The following is a 15,583-nucleotide window of genomic DNA, read 5'->3' as shown; positions in this document are numbered from 1 at the left end:
CTTTTGGATTAACGTCGACGCCTTCTTCCATTGTTATGAACAATATAAAGAATATACATTAAAATCATTATGAGCGCTGTACCGCCATGCGGGTGGGCGTGCTTGCTTGCCTAATGTGCAATGGAAGGGAGATAACTCCAGCTGGACATATGGCCGATAGGACGTCTAAGTGAAGCAACTGTGCAAGTACATGCTGCCTCACGTTAAAATGTATTTTAAAACATTAAAATAACACTTAAACAAACTGTTTTAGACATCTGATTTATCAGACAACCATATACCTGTAAATGAATCTTTGAAACGCATGCTTCGTGTCTTCGGTAGTGAGATGAAAGAAGGCGATGCACTAATAATTAATAATTCACGCAAGTAAAAACTTAAAATGTATCGGTGCACGATAAAAAGCGAGAAATTTAATGTTTTAACGCATAACAAAACTATGGAAAATATTTATCAGTTTATGTTCTTCAAAGTTCCTATACTTTGTGTCTTGTCTTATGCATATATCTGTTTGTTTGACTGACATTTGGACAGAGACAAGGTAATGTTGATAGCGAAAAGATAGACCATTTCTGCTGGCAACTCTAAACGTCGCTCTAAATCCAAAAGTCGTTCAAAAGTAAATCGGTGGAACAAACAAATGGTGTTACTAGCAAGAAGATCAGTGAGTCTGATGCCTCTAGAGCCTCATCCCCTGCAAGAAGCGAAAAGAAAGGAGTGGTTCTCCAAGTCCCTGCTGATGATTGAGTATCCCCAAGTCCATGCCCTGCATTGTCCCAACAACCTTCCGCTGTGAGGGGAACCGACATCCTGAAGGAAGTAGAGATTTTCTACAAGTCATGACAGTCAGCATGAGTTATTTTGTATTTCTTTGACATGATGCCATCCATTTCCAAACCTTTCTATTTGTTTTACCATAGAACGTATATTTGCATCAAAGATAACTGAGGAGCTATCATGTTTTTATTTCTTTACCTTAGATGTCGCTAGAATTTGTGGAAACATTTATCACCTGAAAGCAGCATTAATCTACCAAGAAACGGGATCTTAATAAGGTGCTGTTTGAATTCAATGTTATTTTTCATGCTATTTATTGACCTTGTGGAACTCACCGTAAGGCCGTTTTTGACAGTGAAGGCATACAGTGGTAATTAGTTGTAAGCCCAGGGCAGATAAGATCTATAGATTGCATGTTGAACATGATAGAATGAGTAGACAATATTACGTTTTATCCTATTTATGATTGTGTATAGCGTATGTAAAGAGAGCCATTGATCTGTGGGTTTTTTGTTGTGAGGGTGTTCTTTTGGAGGGGTGGGGGTGAGGGGTGTTAGCTACTTTGATATCAGGTGTAATTAGTCCTTCTATTGAACAAACTAATATCAACACTTCGCTGTGAACATCTCTGAAAAATGTGGATTGGTGAGGAAGGAACAAACCAATCTATCTGTATCCACCCATGATGGCAGTTTAGCGCCAACATAGAAAATTATATTCTTGTTAAAACATTTGGCAATGAATTCCCCCTACGTATCTTAAGTAAGAGATTTCACCTTGTTGTCAACCTTGTTTTGTCTGAGTCACATCTGCACATCAGTTTCAACAAAGTGTTCAGCATCTGTACCTGGTGCCTTTCTGGATCCGTTGAGACATACACTCAGTGAAGTACTGTTCAAGGTAGCATTATATCAATCTCCATGGTGTCCTATTACATAGACTGATGCCTGCGATATCAATCACAGGATTGTCTGGTCCAGATTCTATTATGTACAGACGGCCATCATATGGCTGGAATATTGCTGAGGACAGTGTAAACAACAAATTAAATCTCCGAGAGACAATTCTAAGATACATCGTGATTGGTTATAACTGTCATCACTGTTGTTTTGGGTTTTCTCAACATGTATTGCATTTGGCACATGATGAACTTTGGTTGTGGAGTTTTACATGTTGCGTGTTACGTAAATTTGGTCACATGATGCATCACAGCACTGTATGTTTGAACATTATGACATAGGAATGTGTTACAACATTGTGTCACGACAGATCACCTTGCATAAACCGTTAGTCATGTGTCGTTTTATTGCATTGAATAATGTCTTGAAACATTTTGAGCATCCCCTATATCTCCCAAATCATATATCTATTATTTCCGTAAACCTACACTAACTCTGAATCCATTCTGTGGTTCTTATGAGGACAAATAACCATCACTTGATGTCCTTTTGCCATTTTTACCTCTAACATACCCAAAAGAATGTGACTTACAAGCCAGCCTCAATGTTGGTTTAACAATATTAGCAACATGGAGTCCAGTCCCTTTGATTTTGAAGTTCTTGAGAAATTCAGTATTGAAAAACTGAAAATCAATTGATGGAAAAGATGTCTTGCTGTCTACTAATACTAGTTGGTTGGCTTTGGTTTCTAGCTGATAAGTTACCTCCCTTTCTCTGTTCTTAATGACAAGGTTAAATTGGGTGATAATATGGCTGTGAAAATCAAGGGTGAGGACCATGGGAATGGCTCCAGGGGTTTAACGTAGGCTTACTGAAAGGCTCTGCTGGTATAGAGGCTGCATTATCAGATGTTCTGTGCATTCAGTCATGTTTAAGTCAACATGTTCGATGACTTGTTGTGACATAACACTTTAGTGTACCATGTAATGCTACTTCCATGGTTTTGACATAAATTACGATGTTACAAAATATACATTTGTGTCATGATACTCCAAAACTCTTCCAGTGTCATGATGTTAATCCAATGCGCTAAAACTGACGTACTTGTATATTTAACATTGTCTGTTAACACATGTGCTTATTAGTAATATGTCTGAGTTCTAGACATGCGGGTTGCTTAATTAAAATAATTGTTTTGTCAAGTTGAACACGTCAAACCGGGAAGAAGGCATTGACTGAGGGCAAGGAAATGTCAAATGGTTTGTCTCACTTCAAACTTGCTATAAATATTCACAGTTGTACTGTGTTTTCATTTGTATCTCTAACTCTAGATCTCCACAGTTTTCTGTTTGTAGTCTGGCAGTGACCCTTTTCCCTCAATTTTCAAATGTGGTAGATGACCTATTAATTTGCTAGAAGTAACAGGTTCATTTTCTCAGACTTTTTAACAACAATCAAGGTTGCTAACGTTCTGAAATAATCACAAAATGCCAGTTAATTTCAGTGAAGTCAAAAGAAGGTGCTTATTTCACGTAACTGATATTTTATCATCAATGCTTGTCAGTAAGTTTTATTATGAGATTGTTGTGAATAAAAGCCAACAAAAGAAGTTTGTCTCTGTTTTGTTTTCATTTTCTAAGGTGTAACTTGATGAACCAGTAACTTGGAACTGTCAGGATTTTAAAGAGAATGGTGACTGACCTATTTTCTAAATTCTTCAGTGATCACCCGGACTCCCTCATCCTGTGTGATCCTGGATCAGACCACGTTGGTCAATACTGTGCCCATGTTTTGCATCCAGGGGTGTACATGAAAAACAAAGGTGGCAGTTTTTTTATGGAGGATCAGATGATTTATTTGCATCAGAGGTTTTGATTGGACTGACATGTTATCGTATCACAATTGTCTAGATCAATACTCAATCACTGGATCCATGTGGGTCAGTACCATGCCCGTGTCGGTCAGCACTCTCCTTATGAACGTCAGTATCTGTCCGTGTTCATAGGTACCATGCTCATGTTGGTTCGTGCTGTGCTCACGATTGTCAGTACCGTGGCCGTGCTTTTCATCTGAATGCATTATCTCATTACAATATTACATATATAAACATATGTAAAGTACAAAATGTAAACAGACAAATACACAATCTGTCCATGTTCATAGTTACAATGGTGGTCATGTTTGTCAGTATCCGCCCATGTTGGTTCGTGCCGTGCTCGCGATTGTCAGTACCATGGCCGTGCTTCTCATCTGAATACATTATCTGATTACAGTATTATATGCATAAACACAAAAGGTAAACACACAAATACCCAAATCGTGTTCGTTAATACTTCTGTCTGTACCGTGACAATGTTAGTCAGTACAGTGACCATGTTCGTCAGTACCGTGACCACGTTCGTCAGTACCGTGACCACGTTCGTCAGTACTGTGACCATGTTCGTCAGTACCGTGACCACGTTCGTCAGGACCGTGACCACGTTCGTCAGTACCGTGACCATGGTTGCCAGTACCGTGATCATGTTCATCAGTACTGTGACCATGTTCGTCAGTACTGTGACCACGTTCGTCAGTACCTTGACCATGTTAGTCAGTACTGTGACCATGTTCATCAGTACTGTGACCATGTTCGTCAGTACCGTGACCACGTTCGTCAGTACTGTGACCATGTTCGTCAGTACCGTGACCACGTTCGTCAGTACCGTGACCACGTTCGTCAGTACCGTGACCATGGTTGTCAGTACTGTCACCATGTTCGCCAGTACTGTGACCATGTTCATCAGTACCGTGACCACGTTCGTCAGTACTGTGACCATGTTCATCAGTACTGTGACCATGTTCATCAGTACTGTGACCATGTTCATTAGTACCGTGACCATGTTCATCAGTACTGTGACCATGTTCATCAGTACCGTGACCATGTTCATCAGTACTGTGACCATGTTTGTAAATACCTTTTCCCTGTCGGTCTGTCTGTACAATGCTAATGCTTGTCAGAACTGTGACCATGTTTGTTAGAACTAACTAAAATACTGGTTCCATAACAATCAATAATAATATAGAACAAAACAAGCAGAGTTTATGAATGAAAATCAAAAAGAAAAGTTAGCACACCAGGTGTTCATCCCAAGGACACAGACACGTGCATAAACGCAAAAAAATATAATTTAAAAAAATTATTCTTTAACTTATTTACAGGTACAGTATATGTAGTTAATGCGTGCAGGTGATGGGTACAATTGTACTGATATATAAGGATACAAAACAATCACTGATATTTCTATAGATAAAAGCCTGTAAATGCCATCAGATAGCATCATAACTTCAAAAGTGTGTGTGAGTGTGTGTGTGTGTGTGTGTGTATGTGTGTGCGTGGTGTGAGATAGAGAGAGATAGAGAGTGTGTCTGTGTGTGTCTGTGTGCGTTCAAGCGTGTACCTATGTATGTATGGATAGATGGATGGACGGATGTATGCATGTATGCATTGTGTGTTTAGGGGTGGTGGGGTGGGTGTATGCATTGTATCTATATGAAATAACGATAACATAGACAAAATTATTCATCCCTCTCCTTATCGTGCTTGTAGATATGACTAAAAGGAGAACCAAGACGCAAGGGAGGAGTGCAGAGAAAGGAACAGCCAGGTGTGCGAGAAAGGATGGAGACGGTACAGCACAGGTTAATGAATCAATAACTTTGTCGGCACTTGCTTCTCTAACACCTGGCTGTCCCTTTCTCTGCACTCCTCCCTCGTAACAAATAGTGAACTGTGTCAAACTTTTAATGATAGTTTGTTAAACAACTTATTAATTTTAGAACATAAATTCTGCAAACAAATCACAGAGTTGGTCTGATGTTTAGATTATGATCAGCGTTTCATTGAGTATTTTATGTTTATTAGTTTTCGAGTTAGATTGCAATTCATCGGTCCGCTTTTGAGCCAAACGGACTATAGGTGTCATTCAACTTATGATTGGTTCAATGGAGAATTACTGGAATTGTCCTCATCATTGTGTAAGCTCTGGATACAAATGGTTACATTATCAAATGTACGTACAGTCGCCCAAAAAGGCTTATTACACAAATATGAAAACTGAAAATCGTGTTTCATTATTTCCCAGGTCTGGTTAAATCAGTGCATTTCTAAAAGAGAGAATACAGCTGAAATTGTGATCCTCAATTTCCGAACTGAAATATTGCTGACTGTGAAGTTAAACAAAGGAAGCTTGCACAAAAGGTTGTATAGTAACAAAAAAAAATACAAGTTAATAAAAAATATAAGATTTTTAGTTATATTAATTGAGAAACAATGCATTCATAATTTCAAGTTCACTGTTCAATCTTGATTCTTTTGGAGATTACTTTTAATGAGAAGACCAAGTTTCTATTACAGACTGTATTCTACTCTTAGCGTTTGTTATTTAAACATAAGGCTTTACTGGCAAACAAGGATAAGCTGGGCTGGCGCAGAGAATGTGTTTACGAGAAATAGGCAGTGCACGGCAATGGGCAAACCCATTTGGTTCGTGAAAGGTAGAGCAGATGTAGGCTAGTGCACATGCAGTGCATGATGATGAAATTGATTACGCACGTAGCTGCTGAGACAGGCCACGTGTTGCACCCATCGCACTACATGTGATCGCGGACAACCTGGGGGCCTTCGCTCGGAATGGCAAGCGCCAGTGGGTGGCACTCCATACATGCTAATACAGGCCAATTGTCAGGGAGGTGCTCAACTTATCCTTGTTTGACAGTAGTCTTTAGCATAGACTTGGAACGAAACGACCACTCTGATATGGGCTGGTTTTGTAGGACACCTTACCCATTTGTCATAGGTATCTCAAATGTACATGATCAAGTGATACTTTGTGTTCCTACTTCCTTGTAACAACACATTGTGAAAAGGATCTTCTTCAATTATACCAGACAGATCTTTCCTGTTAAAAGCAAAATCTTTTCAGTCACAAAATGTTCCATCTGTACATCTGCCTCAGTTACCTGAGCTGACACAAGAAGGTGATAAACATCATAGTGTCCAGCCTCAGCTGCCATCATCACTATTGTACGGTCCAAGCTATCTCTCCTGTTGATGTTGATTTTGTACAAAGAGAGTAGTTGCCTAACAAGAGACATGTTACCTCTTTAACATGCATACATCAGTCATCAGTAAGTGACAGATCAGCTCTCTCTGATACAAGAAGGTTATAAACATCAACTTGTGTCCAGCCATCATGACTGGTGTACACTTGTCGCGATCTCTACTGTTAAAAGACAATGGATGACTAACTATAGACATGTTAAAGTGATCCCCTTATTTACATACACCAGATAGTCTCTGCCCTTGTCATCGGTAAGTGACAGACCAGCTCGCTCTGATGCAAAAAGTGTCCATCTTTATGTGCAATCATTACTGGTGCACAGTTGGAGCAATGTATCCTGTGAATGTTGAGTATTTTCAAAGAAAGTCGGTGCCTAACTATAGACTTGGTACCTCTCGTATATGCATACATCAGACAATCTGTGTCCCAGTCATCAGTAAGTGACATAGTGACTAAGGCTGAAAGGATAGTAGCAGAGAGACGTTGGCTCAAGGCATGTTTGGAGGTCGACACACAAATCTTCTGCAAAGCTAGGAATCTAGTTTCGATATACATTAAAAACAAGAAAGAATTCTTGAACACTCGCATAGATCAACGCAATCAGATCCACATTCCCAGATCACCATCAGTCAGCTGTGTGAATTTGAACCTTTCACTGAAGAGGAAGTTCTGAAACTCACAACGAGATCTAAGCCAACATCTTGCTATCCGATTGGATCCGATTCCAACAAAACCCCTTCTGCAAATTGGATATTCTTCTTCCGGTGATTGTCTCCCTTATCAATGCTTGCCTCCAGTCAGGACTGATGCCGTCAGTTCTGAAAACAGCAATTGTAAAGCCCCTTTTGAAGAAACCATCCTTAGACTCTGACAATTTAAAAAACTACAGGCCTGTTTCAAATTTATCATTCCTATCAAGACTTGTGGAAAGAGTTGCTGCTGAACGTCTCTTGCATCTTGGTCAGCATGGATTGTTTGATGAGTTTCAGTCGGCCTATAGAAAGCACCACAGCAGCGAGGCAGATCTTGTCAAGGTCCTCAATGACTAGAGGCTTGGTGGACAGAGGTCATCTTGCCCTATTGGTTTGTTTGATCTTGAGTTCAGCATTTGATACCATCGATCACAACTGCTTGACCTCGAGACTTCGGACTGAATATCACATCGAAGGACAGGCCCAAGCGTGGTTTCACTCATACCTCTCACAGAGACAGCAATCTGTCCTCATCGATGGATGTTTATCTGGTTCCCAGGAACTGACATGTGGAGTATCCCAAGGCTCGGTACTAGCCCTGTGGTTTTTACCATGTTCATAAAAGCCCTTGCCAGGGTTGTTCAAGATCATGATATTCTTCGCCATCAATATGCTGACGATTCAAGATGATCCAGTCTGATGCCTTGAGTGTCACCTCTGCTGCAGATAGCCTTTCGGAGTGCTTTGATGATGTCAACAAGTTGAAATTAAACGACTCTAAAACTGGATATTTGATGATTCGATCCAAAGCAAAACGGAAACATGCAGACTTGACTCCCTCACGTTTGGACAGTGCACATTCCCTTATCAGAATCCGTAAGTGATCTTGGGGTCATCATCGATCCAGAGCTTAGTCTCGAAGGGCAAGTCAACCATCTTGTCAACACATCATATTTTCATGGTGCATCAGAAAATATCTGACGGTAGACGCCACCAAAATTTTGGTTCTTCCCCTCGTCATCTCGAGACTGGACTATTGTAATAGTGTCCACTGAGGTGCTCCTCTGTACCTTACAAACAAGAACCAGGGCAGAACACCGCCGCCAGAATTATCTCAAAAAGTCAGAAACGAGACCATATCACACCAATTCTAAGGGATCTACACTCGCTTCCAGTCTCTCACAGAATCACATTCAAGGTCCTTTGCCTAACCTACAAGTGCCTCGAGAATCAAGCTCCTTCCTATCTGTCGGACTTACTCAACCACTATGTCGTAAGCCGTTCTCTGCGCTCTGAATCAAAGCAACTCCTCTGTGTGTCTAAAGTCAAAACAACAACTTATGGCCAACGTTTATTTGCCTTTGCCGCCTCCTCATGCTGGAACTCTCTTCCTCAGATGATCCGTCTCTCAGGAACTCTATCAGCTTTCAAAACAGGATTAAAACCCATCTTTTCATACAAGCTTTTCTTCCCTGAATCTCCTCTCTACTGTGCGCTTTGAGCATGCATTTAGCATGGAACTAGCTCTATAAAATTGGACTGTTATCATTAGCTCCCTCTGACACAAGAAGGTCATAAACGTCAGTGTGTCCAGCTGCATATGCCATCTTAACTGGTGTCCTGTTGGACCAATCTCTCCTGTTGATGTTGATTTTGTTCAAAGATAGTAGATGCCTAACTATAGACATGTTACCTCCTTCACATGCATACATCAGACAGTCTCTGTCCCTGTTATCAGTGAGTGACACATCAGCTCCATCTGACACAAGACGATCATAAACATCAAAGTGTCCAGCTTTAGCTGCCATCATGACTGGTGTCCTTTTTTCGCAATCTCCCCTGTTGATGTTGAATATTTTCTTAGATAGTAGATGACTAACTATAGACATGTTACCTCCCATACATGCATACATCAGGCAGTCTCTGTCATGATCATCATGATCAGTAAGTGACACATCAGCTCCCTCTGACACAAGAAAATCATAAACGTCAGAGTGTCCGGCTTCAGCTGCCATCATGACTGGTGTACTGCTGAAACGATCTCTCATGTTGATGTTGAATTTTTTCAAAGACAGTAGGTGCTTAACTATAGACATGTTACCTCCAATATATGCATACATCAGACAGTCTCTGCCCATGTTATCAAAGTGAAACATCAGCTCCCTCTGACACAAGAAGGCAACAAATATCAGAGTGTCCAGCTTCAGCAGCCATCATAATCGGCGTTCTGTTTACTATTGTTTTTTTCATTAACGTCGATAAGTCCACAAGACAACAAATATCTGACAGTTAATAAATGACCACTTGCACACGCCACATATAAACAACTCTGAAATCCAGATGTCTTAAGAGAGAGAGAAGCACCATGTGACACCAGGTACTTGAGGGGCTCCTCCTGTCCTGTCTCAGCACACAACAGTGTAGATGTGAAACCCTGATTATTACGATCATCAGTCATATCTGGAAACCTTTCCACAACAATTTTCACAATATCTATGTTTCCTGAATTGCATGCATGATGAAGGCAGCTGTTCCCTTCATTGTCCCTTAGTAAAGCATTTGCTCCTTCTTGCAGTAGAAAGTTGAACACATCCAACTGTCCAGCCTCTGCAGCAATTATGAGCAGTGTTTTGTCTGACACCATCCTTCTGTCTGCATGATATTCTCCATGGTGCTTTAGCACATCAACAATACGTTGCAGGTTCCCCACCTTGCCAGCCTTTATACAACCTGACATACTCTCATACAGGTCATTGACATTTTCAGGGGAAAGAGTTTTCTTTTCACTCATCAGTAATAATGACTGACTGAACAGTAAACCATTATTAGACAGGGAAGTCCAGTATAGAAAACTTTCACCAGATGTGCTGTCCTTTCGGAGGACTAAATCAGGCAAGTCATTTTCCAGTTCCGTCATCAGTGAGGATGCTAATTCATCGTTTCTGAATACAGGATGTCCTACTGTCCATCTAAAGCAATCTTCACGGATACCTTTCACTAACCTAGTGATCATCAATTGGTAAAGACGAGAAGTGATGTAGATAATGTTTTCCACATCATCAACTTGGGTTGTCTGTCGAGCATCAGTCATGCTTGGTCTAACCCTTTCATACACAAACTGAAGGGAACAGTGTTTTACTAATAAAACACTGTTGAGATTCCCAAAAGCACATGCTGAAGCATCATGGATCGCTGGATGTAAAAAGGAGGCCACATGATTCTCCACTACACAGTAGGTGCCAGTAAAATTGCTGATCTCTCTCTCTATGTCTGTATCGGTGCATGGTGCTACCTTCTCCTTTACAACATGAAACAGATCTGTGACCTTCTTGTCTGTCCCACACGTCAAGGAGGCAAGGTCCAGTTTCCCTCCACACAGGACCAGGAGAATCAGAGCAGCCGATCTGCTGCTGCCTTCACGGACAATGGCGTCAAGGTCATCTCTCAGGTATATCACTGGTTTCAGGAAAAAGTCCCCAAGACTATGTATCTGGAACGCTTGGTTGGTGAAGTACAGTTTACAGGTCAAAGGATATCCAAACATGCTGTCTTTTAACTCTGTAATAGTTTTCATGTCCTTATCGGAGATACTGCAGATTTGGCTTCTGGTCCTGAACAATGTCATGATCTGTTTCTTTTCTTCAGTGGTTAAACATGTCTTGATCATATCAACAATGGTTTCAGGTTTAAAAAGATTTACTTTGAACTGATGGAGTCTTGCACAGCCCTCATTCCAGTTGTAGTTCCTGGATGTGAAAATGAAGCGAAGCTTGTAGTTGCAGTTTTGTGTCGTTTCATCATTACGTTGCTTCTCATCTTCGTTTTTCATCATACTTTTCTTCACTTTCTTCTTCTTTCTTCCTTCCTTGGCTGCTAGCTCCTCGTCTCTTTTAAATCGAAGTAAAATATCAACCAAGGCATTGAACACTTTACGTAATTTCTCCAAGCTGCTAGGAAATGCAACAGAACCAAAGATATCATCAAACACAACCAGCATGTCATACTTTCGCTTAATGATGACATCAATGTCAAACTCTTCAATATTTTCAACAAACAATACTTGATAGTTTTTCTTCAAATACGTTTCACAGATCCTGAGAGCAGCAGTAGTCTTCCCATCTCCAGGGGCTCCACAGATTGCAACGTGGCTGTACCTCTTCAGAAGATCTTCTGCTTCGTGAAGAGCACAGGTTGCCACTAACATATCACTGAGCTGGTTCATCCTTATGCTGAGGCTCTCTGGAGAAAATGAGAACAAACATAAAATTAAAATTGAAATTCCAAGTTTGCTAAATTTTAAACCATTCTGAATTCAATATAATTCAGAATACCACAGATAATGCTATTTATAGCTGAAATTTAATATGACTAAACATTTGGTCAACATGGAGGAAGCACCGCAGCTGATTTATATACAGCAGATCATATATATGGCAGGTCAATTATACAGCGGGTCATTTATAAGGCAGGTCAATTATACAGCGGATCATTTTTAAGGCAGGTCAATTATACAACGGGTCATTTTTAAGGCAGGTCAGTTATACAGCGAATCATTTCTAAGACAAGTCAGTTATACACCGGGGCATTTATAAGGCAAGTCAGTTACACATCGGATCATTTATAGGGCAGGTCAGTTATACAACGGGTCATTTATAAGACAGGTCAGTTATACAGCGGATCATTTATAAGACAAGTCAGTTATACAGCGGATCTTTATAGGGCAGGTCAGTTATACAACGGGTCATTTATAAGACAAGTCAGTCATACAGAGGATCATTTATAAGGCAGGTCAGTTATACAGCGGATCATTTGTAAGAGAGGTCAGTTATACATCGGATCATTTATAGGGCAGGTCAGTTATACAACGGGTCATTGATAAGACAGGTCAGTTATACAGCGGATCATTTATAAGACAAGTCAGTTATACACCGTGTCATTTATAAGGCAAGTCAGTTTTACAGCGGATCATTTATAGGGCAGGTCAGTTATACAGAGGGTCATTTATAAGACAGGTCAGTTATACAGCGGATCATTTATGAGACAAGTCAGTTATACACCGGGTCATTTATAAGGCAGGTCAGGTATACAGCGGATCTTTATAGGGCAGGTCAGTTATACAACGGGTCATTTATAAGACAAGTCAGTCATACAGAGGATCATTTATAAGGCAGGTCAGTTATACAGCGGATCATTTATAAGAGAGGTCAGTTATACAGCGGGTCATTGATAAGGCAGGTTAGTTATACAGCGGATCATTTATAAGACAGGTCAGTTACACAGCGGGTAATGTATACCGAAAGTCAATTATACAGCGGGTCATTAATAGAGCGGGTCATTTATATACAGCCGGTGATTTATGTACAACAGGTAATTGCTATACAGGTGGCCCTTTTTCAGCAGCTCATGTACGTAGCAGACATTTGAAATGTTCTCCACATGTCGTCTAGAACAGTTTTTGTAACTTTACTGAACTCTTGGATGTTGTAACCTCGATCGGACAACTTCAGGTCGTTTATACAGATGGTCATTTATACATCAGGTTACTTAAAACATCAGGTAGGTTTCTATATTTATTATCCCACCTTGTGATATACAGCCTCGATGTCCTCTGTCTCCGACTGCAATGTTGGAGGAGTTGGACATGTCATAATGTGAAACTGTACAACCTGGGTTAAAGAAAGAAAAATCCATTACAATCCATTGAAATAAAAAAATCTGCTGATCAGATTTGAATTATGTTAATATTGCAGGCTTTCTACTGATGTGAATGAGAAAGGGTGTAAGGGAGTGACATATATTAAGAAATGGTGCAAGTCTTCCATGTTTACCACACTAATGAGAGACAAAAAGTTCAGAAATGATGCTAGACTCATATGTGAACCACCTTAGCAAAACCTGAAGTTAGAGTTCTGATTCTGGCAACCCCAAAAACATAATCAATATAAATATTCAATGTGAACATAAAGTCACAGAATTCTTTTACACCCAAGGGATCAAACTTGGTGAATAATTGTGCCTTGATTACTTTCACAGACTCAGACACACAGACACACATACTCATACACATGCACGCACCCAATCGTCACCTCACTTTTGCTAAAAAGAAATGCAAATGCAAGTTTTGAAAACAGCCTCACCTGGTAGGTAGTTGTGTGTGGTTGCTGAAAAGGATTGTATCCCCTGCTGCTGACTTCCCTCTCTGACAATGACAGTGTCCATGGAAGGTCTAGCCACAGCGTCATCTGGTGTTAGTGTTGTTTTGGGTTGTCTCCCCTGCTGCTGTCTTTCCTCTGAGGCAGTGAGAGTATCTGTGGAAGGTCTAGCCACAGTGTCATCTGGTGTCAGTGTTGTAGTGAGTTGTCTCCCCTGCTGCTGTCTTGCTTCTGTGGCAGTGAGAGTATCTGTGGAAGGTCTAGCCACTGTGCGATCTGGTGTCAGTGTTGTAGTGGGTTGTCTCCCCTGCTGCTGACTTCCCTCTGTGGCAGTGACAGTATATGTGGAAGGTCTAGCTACAGCGCCATCTGGTGTCAGTGTTGTAGTGGGTTGTCTCCCCTGCTGCTGTCTTTCCTCTGAGGCAGTGAGAGTATCTGTGGAAGGTCTAGCCACAGTGTCATCTGGTGTCAGTGTTGTTGTGGGTTGTCTCCCCTGCTGCTGTCTTGATTCTGTGGCAGTGAGAGTATCTGTGGAAGGTCTAGCCACAGCGCCATCTGATGTCAGTGTTGTAGTGGGTTGTCTCCCCTGCAGCTGACTTCCCTCTGTGGCAGTGACAGTATATGTGGAAGGCCTAGCTACAGCGCCATCTGTTGTCAGTGTTGTAGTGGGTTGTTTCCCCTGCTGTTGACCTGCCTCTGTGGCAGTGAGAGTATCTGTGGAAGGTCTAGCCACAGCGCCTTCTGGTGTCAGTGTTATAGTATGTTGTTCCCCCTTCTTCTTTCTCTTCCTGGTCACAACAGAAGAACCTGCAGGGGATCCAGCCACAGCGCCACCTGGTGTCAGTGTTGTAGTACGTTGTCGCCCCTGCTTCTTTCTTTTCCTGGTCACCACAGAAGAACCTGCAGGGGATCCAGCCACAGCGCCATCTGGTGTCAGTGTTGTGGTATGTTGTTTGCCTGGCTGTTCTCTTCCCCTGGTTGTATTTGTGGAGGATGCAGAAACAGTGCCATCTGGTGGCAACTTTTTGTCAGTTTCCATCCTTCAAAAGTTCATAGTTTGTTCCATGTACAGCATTTCAGATTCCAAGAGACATGTTACCATAATACCAATTGGTAATTTTGACTGCAGTTAAGTTCTGAAACAAGCAAACAAACCATATTTTAGAATCCTGATTAGCATCGAACCTTCATTAGACTAAGTGTTCCAAATATTCATAATTTCATGTCATAAACATAGTAGAAGTGGTATTGGTATCTACATCATAATATATCCGGAAGTAGGCCATATTTAAATCTAATAAAGTCTCGCTAAGCAAGATCTGGCAATGCAAGTTATCCATAAACCCTTCTTCATAATGGCCTCAAACAGTTAAGACACGTGTGTCGGCTGTACATACGTTTTTGACCTTTTTATTTGCTTTGTAACAATATGATTAATATTTCTCCAGTCAAAGGGTCCATACAGGACCCAGATTGTGTGTTAAAGCAGAACAATGTGTTGCTTCCACCTCAGATTTCGGATCAGATTCTGATCCTTCCTTGTCAAGTGACGAATCCTCAGACATTGAGCCAACTATAAATAACAAGGTGAAAAAGGGGTCGTTCCTTCTAAACAGGTAGCTGATGAGACGATTGATGATTACGCACCCGTTCCTATTAGTAGATGCTAAGTACCCATCAGAATGATGTCTTCATCATCATCATGGAAACCGTGAAGAGCCACCTCCTCGTGGTGGGTGCTGGGTAACGCTAAGCGCTCTTCAACCCCCTGTTGTGGACCCGGGGGTATATTTGGTCCACCGACCCGTTTGCCGTGGGTTGCGCCCCTGTGTCGGTGGAGGACGGGATTCTGGTGGTTGAGGGCATTGGTTCCAGGAACAGTGTTTCTTTGTCCACCACACCACTTCGGCCCTTACTTCATCTAGACGGGTGGTTGAACTGGCCCGGTTCAATCAATCGGCTGG

The 15,583-nt window shown here is 41.2% G+C and overlaps 1 protein-coding gene across 1 annotated transcript; it reads right to left on the bottom strand.

Annotated features, from left to right (window-relative positions):
• Positions 1 to 9,670: 9,670 nt before the first annotated feature.
• LOC124270330 lies at positions 9,671 to 14,749 on the bottom strand. The gene is made up of 4 exons (XM_046705377.1): positions 14,427 to 14,749; positions 13,605 to 14,147; positions 13,050 to 13,133; positions 9,671 to 11,706 (listed from the first exon to the last, which is right to left on the bottom strand). Exons 1-4 carry the CDS (start codon positions 14,656 to 14,658, stop codon positions 9,671 to 9,673), a joined length of 2,895 nt encoding a protein of 964 aa, XP_046561333.1. The 5' UTR covers positions 14,659 to 14,749.
• Between the last annotated feature and the right edge of the window lie 834 nt (positions 14,750 to 15,583).

This window comes from Haliotis rubra, unplaced genomic scaffold (genome assembly GCF_003918875.1).
Source record: "Haliotis rubra isolate DU_JTF1 unplaced genomic scaffold, ASM391887v1 Scf151, whole genome shotgun sequence".
Taxonomy (NCBI): domain Eukaryota; kingdom Metazoa; phylum Mollusca; class Gastropoda; order Lepetellida; family Haliotidae; genus Haliotis; species Haliotis rubra.
Note: the sequence above shows the minus strand (reverse complement) of the source record. Positions and strands in the feature narration are given on the sequence as shown.